The 9,438-nt window shown below is 40.2% G+C and overlaps 1 protein-coding gene across 2 annotated transcripts in view; it reads left to right on the top strand.

The window, feature by feature from the left end:
- The window catches only part of TMEM161B (transmembrane protein 161B), a 53,396-nt gene extending 47,572 nt beyond the window's left edge, over window positions 1–5,824 (top strand). For both annotated transcript variants that reach the window (XM_068247904.1, XM_068247908.1), the window contains 3 exons: window positions 1,243–1,417; window positions 3,648–3,744; window positions 5,032–5,824. In XM_068247904.1, coding sequence (XP_068104005.1) covers window positions 1,243–1,417; window positions 3,648–3,744; window positions 5,032–5,288 — 529 coding nt within the window. In that variant the 3' untranslated portion in view covers window positions 5,289–5,824. The remainder of the gene's footprint in view (window positions 1–1,242; window positions 1,418–3,647; window positions 3,745–5,031) is intronic.
- Window positions 5,825–9,438: the final 3,614 nt, after the last annotated feature.

Genomic DNA, 9,438 nt, shown 5'->3' on the forward strand with positions numbered 1-9,438 from the left:
CTCCGTGACAAAGTACCTGAATCCGATTTTGCAAACAGATATATGAATGTTGTGCGGTCTCTTTTACTTGGACCTACTTCTCTGCATTCTACCCCATAGTGCCTCCAGTACTATGTTTGTAGACTTTTTATTGGTCTGCCTGGCAGACAGATACATTGCCACAGAAGAGCCACTGTCCCCTCCAATTGAGCAACGGTTCTACCCCCCTGTTTATGTAAATATGCATGAGTGCAGTATGCATGCGCCAAGCCAACTCTGAAGCCATTCAAAAAAATAGTAAAGACCATGGCGTAACAATAGCCCCTGCGATTCTGGGGTCTGGGGGCACTTCTCCTCCCTCTCTCCACCTGCAAGCAGAATAGCGCAGAGATCGGTGTAATATTTACCTGCATCTTCGCAGATGCAGGTAGCACACTGCCGTTTGCCAACTCCCAGTCACATGACTGATGCGTGTAACATGATTGGGATTCGGACAAATGGCAGCGGCAGTGTGCAGCTGTGATGCATGGAGGAGACCTGCAGCGCTGTAATTGGAGCAGCGCAGGAAGCAAGTAATATATACCTGTCAGGACTAAGTGAGTGTGTTGGGGGGGGGGGGGATTAGTAGGGAGGAATTTGAATCTCAGGGGGGCCCCATGACAATTTAGCAGGGGGGACCCTGGGTTTTGTTGCAACCCTGGTAAAGACTGAGAAAAAGGTAAAATAACCAAGCGTTTGGCACAAATGCAGTTCAAATACCTTCATATCCTGCTAACTACAGGCTACAGGTTTTCTTTAAAGTACCCATAAACATTTTTCTGCAGCTAATACTATTCATGTTTAATAAATGGAAATTGTGTTTGGAGAGAACACAAAGCGTGTATAATCTTGATATTTGTTAGGCAGGTAGGAAATTTTCTAACAGTTTAGGTTCTGTCATAGTCTGAGGGGTTTTCATATGAAAAAACACTAAAAAGCACTTTGGATGTATGGAGTTATTCAATAGGTGGATTGATAGCTATAGAACAACCAGGCTGTAATGTCTTTGAAGACCTTTAAAGACCCGTTGAAAATGTTAACAGCCATTCCCAAAAGGTTAAAGGATGACTGATATCTGCTCAGGCAAAATGGCTCATTGTGCATTCGCCAAAATCGAGTCTTGTTTTAGAGATAGATACTTTGTACAAAGTTACAAAAAAGGAATCCACTTTTCTGAACATACTTTTCATAAACCGTCTTTTCTTTATCTTTTTCCACTAACAGAATGACTGAGGAAACCTTTGATACAGTTCGGCTGTGGATCATCATTCTGCTCTGTGTTTTAAGGCTCTTAATGATTCGACATCACCTGCAGGCCTACTTAAATCTGGCCCAGAAGTGTGTGGATCAAATGAAGAAAGAAGCTGGGAGGATAAGCACCACAGAACTACAAAAGATGGTGAGCGTCACATTCAAAATGAAAACATAATGGGCTTGACATTACAAATTTTAGGCCTGTGAAAAATTCTGTTATGCCTTCCTGTAATTATTTGCTATACCAGCTTCTTTTAGAGCCCTCCATTCGTAAATACATTCTGAGGTGACACATAGCTGGCCAGGAAGTCCAGTCTGTGTTTCGGAGAGCGTGGCTTGTTTTGGGACATAGGATTTGGGATATCTTTGATAAGTGAATATAAAGAGAGTCGAGCACCTGAGCTTTCTTGATGGCTATATGAAGCTTTGCCTCACATTTTAAAGTAAACCTGTAACAAAGACAGCACAAGGATTTATACTTGCCTGTGACTTTCTCCAGTTTCCTGTAGTCCATGGACTCCCTCAGTGTCTGTCTGGTCCCCTCCGTTCTTCCGCTGTCAGCCCTAATAGTCGGGGAGTACTGTACATGTGCGGCCTTGGTGGGGCCATGGTGTCGCTCGTGTGATCAGGAGTGTTCTGCACATGCACATTTGGTTGAGGTTTTTAATTGAGCAGACGCAGAATGCTCCCAGCCACAGGAGTGTGACCAAGGAGGCCACATATGCGCAGTAGTTGCCATCTGGCCCAGTGGGGGACATTAATTGGGTTTACTGCATAAGAATGGATTGGCCTGTATGGACACCAAGGGAGCCCACAGACAAAAGGGGGCTGGAGGAAGCAGCAGGTAAGTATAAATCCATGTCTAGCCTCCCTACAGGTTCTCTTTAATTACAATTCCAGGCACTAATGTGTCCTGGGTACCTACACAGGATAGATCTTGTTTTATCTGCCAAAACAATCACTTAAAACATTGTCAGTAGCCTCTCACCTGCCTCTTCTGCACCACAGATTTCTATAGCTACATACTGCTATCTTGTCAGTGTTGTTGATCCTCTGGCTCTAAGGCTACATTTCCACTAGGGTGTTGTGTCCACACCTGTGCTGATGCAAATTCGCCTCTGATTCTCTTGAGCCATGCACAGCTAATGGGATGCAAATGGAATCCAAATTTTGCATGCAGGAAAATGCTGCAAATTAGCTACAGTAGAAATGTAAGCTTTGAAGGATGCAAGCCCTTCCACAGAACCTGTTGTAAACCCCTCTCAAATGATTTGAGTCATATGACCAACATTTTATTACAGATTTTTTTTTTTTACCTGCAGAAACCTCCTTCTTCTTTTTTATTTTATTTTTTTCTGACCCAAGAGTCGAACTCATGACCTCACGCTTTCCAAGCAGAGGCAGTACCTCTGGACAAACTTAGCTGGCTGCAGAAACATTCTTTGACACACTCCTCTTTTGCCATTTTCTTGTTAAGCTTTTACATTGCATAATCCAGATCTCAAATGGTAGAATATCTTTAAATGATCTGTAGAAAGAAAGGGGAGGTGAAGGTTGTGGGATCTCCCTGAACTGTTACAAGAGGAACAGAGATACAATTGTAACTTCACAAGCCATGTCTCTGGATCTTCTTCTTTTTTGTAGCATGACGTTTTTCATTGTAGAATGGAAAGGTCAGAACTGTTGATACTGTAGATGTGACATATGTGCCCAATATGCCCAAAACCAAATACCACACTTCTGTGTTTATAGCTGTCTAGAACAAGTAAGAGAAGTAAATGTTAAAACTAAGCTAAAAATAATAGATCTTACAGAGGCAGAGTTTTTAACAGCATTTTGTGAAATACAGTTTGTAGTTGTCCATACAAAACAATCCATATTATTTACATTTTGTCAGAACAAAGACACATTTTGATGGTTTGTGTGCACAAAACATGGTATAAAGGCATTACAAATCCAGTACATGCCTTCAGAACACATTTACTACTGCAAACATAAAGTCCAAATGCAGCCAAATCAAATGCACCATGTTTAAAAGGTCTCAGTGCAACACAAACACTGCTTAATTACTGCTGAATGGAAATCTTGAACGTTTTGTGGAAGAAATGTGAATTCATGTTCATTCAGATAGTCATATTACACACGATACTTTTTCACTGTCTGTACTGTACATTGCCTCTCTGTATGTTCTTGTTATGCTTTTTCACTGTCTGTACATTGCCTGTCTGTGTATTCTTTTTGTTAGACTTTTTCACTGTACTGTGCCTGTTTGTATACTCTTGTTAGACTTTTTCTTTTACTGTCTGTACATTGCCTGTCAATATATTCTTGTTATTATAAGAATGATAAGCTCATGGACTGTGCTTTGTTTACAGGTGGCTCGAGTATTTTATTACCTTTGTGTTATTGCACTGCAGTATGTGGCACCTCTGGTTATGCTGCTGCACACCACTCTGCTTCTCAAGACGCTAGGTAGGCATGATTGATGCAGTTACACTGACAGTACAATCAATCAATTTTAGTTTTATGTTATTATTTTAATAAGTATAGTAGGGTTATTACAACTATCCATATGGATATGTACATTTCTTGTAGAAATCCCATTATTCGTGTTTGTGGAACCTTTTTAGGTAGCGGTCAGTGGCTGTTGGGGAATTTCTAGCTCATTCACAGCATCAGAGAGCCTTTCTCCCATCAGTGGAGACAGAAAGCAAAATCCATAAATTGCTGGCAAGAAACACAGTTACTGGTAAACTGGTGCTCTTACATTTAAGTATATTTTTCACCCCTAGAAGTCTCGGTGTCCCCGGGCCGCAGTCACTCAGTGTACAGCTGTCCCCTCCGTAGCAGCCTATGCCGAATACTACGAGATTGCGAGTGCACGCATGCACACAAGGCGCCGGCCTGGCCCAGTCACTGGTAGTGATGATTGTAACCTGCTAACTATGATTACGCAAAATTTTGCATACATTTTCACAATTACAATTTGGACATTCAACTTATTTTGTGTAATCCATTTGTAATTTTTGCGTAATCTTGTGCTGACTGTAGAGTTTTATAGCAGTGCCCTCATATAAGCTATGGTCACCACTATTCTTAGCATACATAGCAATTTTGGTGACGATAGCATGTATGGGGACTTTGCTATTAACCGCTAAATCGGCACGAAATTACAAGCGAAATTAATTACGATTTTGCTTGAATTTGCCTGAAATAATAATTGAGAATTACGATGTAAAATTATTATTATGCGAAAATTGTGCTCATCGCTAGTCACTGGTTGCTACAGAGGGGACAGCTGAAGACTGCGGAACTGCGGCAAAGGGACACTGAGACTTCCAGGGGCTGAAAGAAGCCCCCAGTAAGTAAAACTTTATGAGCTGTGTTCAGCTCATGTCTACAGAATCTGATTCATTTATCTTTGCAATAAATAAATATAATAAATAAACAGAAATAACAGTGATTTTATCTATGCAAGTGATGCAGTTGAACAACAGCGGAATGCAACTAAACGGGCTTCTCCTGTAAAGTTAAAAGATGCCAAACCACTTCCATTGCGCTGAGAAAAGACTGCTGATAACAGGCTCTAGACTTTTTACTGCCTGAGGCAAACTTACGACGAGGATTGGAATGATCGCACACCTGACAATTTACTCTACTTTATTTAATGTTCTCACATGACATGCTGCAGCAGTTTTTATTTGCTGGTGTTTATTTTATGAATCTCACATTGACTTCTGCATTTGAAATGTATTTTAGGAAACCATTCATGGGGCATCAACGATTATAATTCTCCTATGGAGGAAGCACAAGGTTCTTCTGAACAGCCATGCCCTGATGAAAAAATGAAGGCGACGGTCAGCCAAATCACAATGGCCCTGGGGGGGCTCAAAAACATTTTCACTCCACTTCTCTTCCGAGGACTCTTATCATTTCTGACCTGGTGGATTGCAGCTTGCCTTTTCTCCACAAGCCTGTTTGGCTTATTTTATCATCAGTATTTAATAGTGGCATAATCTTCCTGACTTAACGTCTGTAACATGAAAAAAGGACCAAGCGTGAGACTGGGCGGAGCTGTGACAGAAAGAGCACCTGTTTCAGCGGCACCCTGTCTTGTTTCAATGTTTCCTCTGTATTCTCAGGGTGAATATTGTATCAGATCACTGTTGTGAGCTTAATCTTCATTACCTCAGAGGAAGAAGATGTAACTGCTGATTCGGTCATAGACAGTTTTTTTTTGTTTTCTTATTTTTTATGTTTGACTGTAAGAGGTTCTCTTACAGGGACATCATTGTTAACTAGCCGTTCTTGCACTCACATTCTTAACTTTTTCACCGAGTATGGTTAGCAATTTTGTTCTTTTTTGTTTTTTCTTCTCTTTTTTTTTTTGTTTTCCAGCTTTCAATAGAGATCTGAGCCATACGAAGAAATTTTAAGGCTTGAAGGTGACTAATATATAATTTCTGCTGTGCCTGTCCATTTTTAGCGACACATGGTTCAGCAGGACAGAATGTATTACTACTGTATATTACAGTAAATGTATGTGAACAACTGTGTGTTATCTGGTGACCTTTATGTGCCTGGGGAGAGGGGGGCTGTATGCGTGTGGGTGAATAACTATATCTAATCCTGTTCCGCACAATAGTAATGTAGGTCTTGGATCACATAAATACTTAGGGCTCAGTCACGCGGACAATTCCCTGGCACTTTCTTGCATGGTTTATGCCTGAAATGTGTGGCTTTTACAAACCTGGTAACATAGCGGTCACTTCCTGTGGGCATCATTTGGTCGGCGTCATGTTTACACAGCAACAGAAAAGAGCTGCGTGCAGCATTGAAGAGGTGACAGGCGCTTAGAAAATGCCAGTTAAAGGAGCACTATCCTGAAAATTATAAAACGTAAATTATGTACATGTACAACGTAATTTTCTTTTTTCCCCCAGAGTTAAAAGCACCAAACATTACTTTTTACCTTTGTTGCTGTCAGTTACAGTAGGTATTGAAAAGCTGAAAGATTTTGGTCTATTCGATCTCATCATTGGAAATTCCCAGTATTACTTTTATTCTTTATAAAAGCACTCCCTGAAAAGCATCTATAAAAAGAGGTTAGCCAGCTTCCCTACTCATTTGCATATTTTGACAGTTTGGCAGCAATTTGCAGTTCAGTAAGGCCTTGTTCACATTATAAATCGCCAGCGCAATCGCAAGCACTGAGCAATGCTTTTTTTTTTCACTTCCTGACGTCAGTCAGCAAGTGAACTCTTTTCCCCGAAAATTAATACAATGTATTTATTCATTAAAAGTGCTCGGAAAATTGCTTATCAACTTGCTTTTTCAAGTGCTAAGTGATTTCCCTATAATTTCTATTGAATCACAAACGCTCTGAAAATGGTGCAGGAGCCGCGTTTGCGATTGGATAGAAAACTCATCGCTTTTGTGAAAAGACTCACATAAGCTAACATTGCGCAAGCTCTTTGAAGGCCATTTTTAAGGCGAAAATGCTTATAATGTGAACAAGCCCTTAAGGTTTTGGTAAATAAAGAAACAACTGAAAATCCCCCATAAAGAGATAGACAAGTCCAAAATCCTGACTGATCGGTCAGGTTTTCATTACTGTAAGTGACAGCCAGATAGAAATAAAAAAAAACAAATGTAGCATGCATGTTACTCTGGGAGACATGTACATTTTCCATGTATGTATTTTAAATTTAACACATTTTTCGGTAGTTGTCCTTTAAATAGCTTGACATTTTTTGATATGTTAGACAAGGAGATTTCTTGCTAAACGTTCACATTTAAACGCTGATGTATTTATCTAGCTGTGTTGGTAAAAATCCAGTAAGTCGGCCGTATGAATGAGCCCTTAGCATGCACTGGTGCTAGTTCTGTTGGGCGCAGGAGTGTCTGTATATGTAAGTGTTATGTGTGCAGGAAATAAACTGATTCACTTTTGCAAGGGATGGATGTGTAACTTTATCTTAAAACTGTAACTATGAAAGAGTGTAGTTTTTAGCAAAATAGTCTTTAGATGCCCTGCTGGTGCAGATTCACAGGTTTTCTGGACCTGTTGCTTTTTGTCACCATTGATGGCCCCAGTATGAACGTTGTGCCATACTGTGAACTTAAAGAGAGGAGAATCTGAAGCGATTTAAAAAAACAAACAAACAGATACTCGCCTAAAGTGAGGGAAGACTCTGGTTCCTATAGAGCTTTCCCATTCCCCACATTCCAGCGCTGGATCCCCCGTTAGCAGTGCTAGATTGCGCAGTATGGAGTGGCCATCTTTGGGCACCCGTATATTACCGAAACCTCCAGCATTTGCGGAAGTGAGCTGTCTACGACCCATCGGTCAGAGACTAACTGATTCGAGCGCTGGAACACAGGGACTGTAGGAGGAACAGGAAGGCTGTATAGGATCCAGAGCCTTCCCCATCCGTAGGTGGGGGAATCTGTTTTTGTTTTTTAAATCCCTTCAGACTCACTTTAGAGTGACCTGAGGTGAAAAGTAAACTGATGTAATAATTGTTTTTATCCTCCAACTCCTAAAAATAACTTTTTTTTAGATAGGCCACCATTTTATTTTATGTGGAAATATTGAAAAAGTAGGTTTGATGTTTTTTGTCTATGCTCAATGACACAGTCTACAATCTGCGAATTATTGACCTTTTTTATCTATCCCCTGTATTCAGAAGCTGTTCTGTAACAGGAAAGATTTTTTGGGGCTTTTTATTCCTTATCAGTGAGGGTTAAGTTATAGTCCATCTGGAGAGAAACTGCCACTGGCATACCTGAATGGTTAACTATTCTGGCAGAAAAAGAAAGAAAAGGAACAGCGCCTAGTTATTTGTATGTTTGGCACTGAACAGACATATACAGTATGTCTGTCTTATCATGTCACCTCAGGTACACTTTTACCTAACAGGGCCTTCACTGGAGGAATATTGAAGTTAGAAAGTGGTGTGCCATTTAAAGAGACACTGAAGCGAAAAAAAAATGATATTATGATTTGTATGTGTACTACAGCTAAGAAAAAAAACATTAAGATCAGATACATCAGTCTAATTGTTTCCAGTGCAGGAAGAGTTGAGAAACTCCAGTTGTTATCTCTATGCAAAAAAGCTATTAAGCTCTCCGACCAACTTGGTCGTGGAGAGGGCTGTTATCTGACTTTTATTATCTCAACTGTAATTAAACTGTTTACTTTTCCTCTAGCAGAGGAGAGTTTATTACTTCACAGACTGCTCTGAAAGACTCATTTTGAATGCTGAGTGTTGTGTAATCTGGACATATTATAGAGTGATGCAATGTTAGAAAAAACACTATATACCTGAAAAGAAAAATATGAGAATATTTTCTTTGCTGCTAATCTTCTAGTAATTATTCATAGTACACAACCAATTCATTATATCATATATTTTTTTCGCTTGAGTGTCTCTTTAATTACCCAATATAGAGAATATTTTTACTGGCAAATGTTTTGCTTTATTACACTGTGCCAAACAGGAGGGATGAAGGTTTGTCCGCTTGTAGTTTTATTAGCCAGGGATACCTCTGTACCCAACTCTTATCATATCATATAGCAGAAAGAAGGAGCTTCCTTAGTGTGCCCTTGCATGACTGCTGACAACCTAGGCTTTATTTTTTATTTTTTTACCAAAGTAATCAGATCAGCTAAGAAACAGGTACTATAATTTGGGGAAGAGAAGCAGGAGAGCCTCCCCTTTCAGTCATTGCAATGGCAATCACATGATACATGTCATCTGAGCTATGTTGGCTGTAGAGGACAGGAAGTGCCTGTACATATATCATATTGTATTCCTAGCTATTGTTTCAGGGAACATAATGTAATGACTCTATCTGTGAGCCTTTTAGAGTCTGTCTCATGGTTATGGGCACGCTCTGAGGGAAATCTTGAAGTCTAGAGGGAATATCAAGTGAACCGGTTAGGAAACGGCTCAATCAATGTTTCATCCAGCAAGATCTGCTTACAGTAACCTTGTTTTCTCTTCCTAGCATGAATGATTGAGAATGGTCGTTTAATGCCTTCAGTCCAGGCCTACTGTAGTTTGAGTTGGTGGAATCTAGACAGTATGGTACAGTGTGGGCAGCACAGTAGCTAAGTGGTAAACACTTGCAGTTTTATAGCCCTAGGTTCAGAAACCATAC

This window comes from Hyperolius riggenbachi, chromosome 1 (assembly GCF_040937935.1).
Source record: "Hyperolius riggenbachi isolate aHypRig1 chromosome 1, aHypRig1.pri, whole genome shotgun sequence".
In the NCBI taxonomy this organism is placed as follows: Eukaryota; Metazoa; Chordata; class Amphibia; order Anura; family Hyperoliidae; genus Hyperolius; species Hyperolius riggenbachi.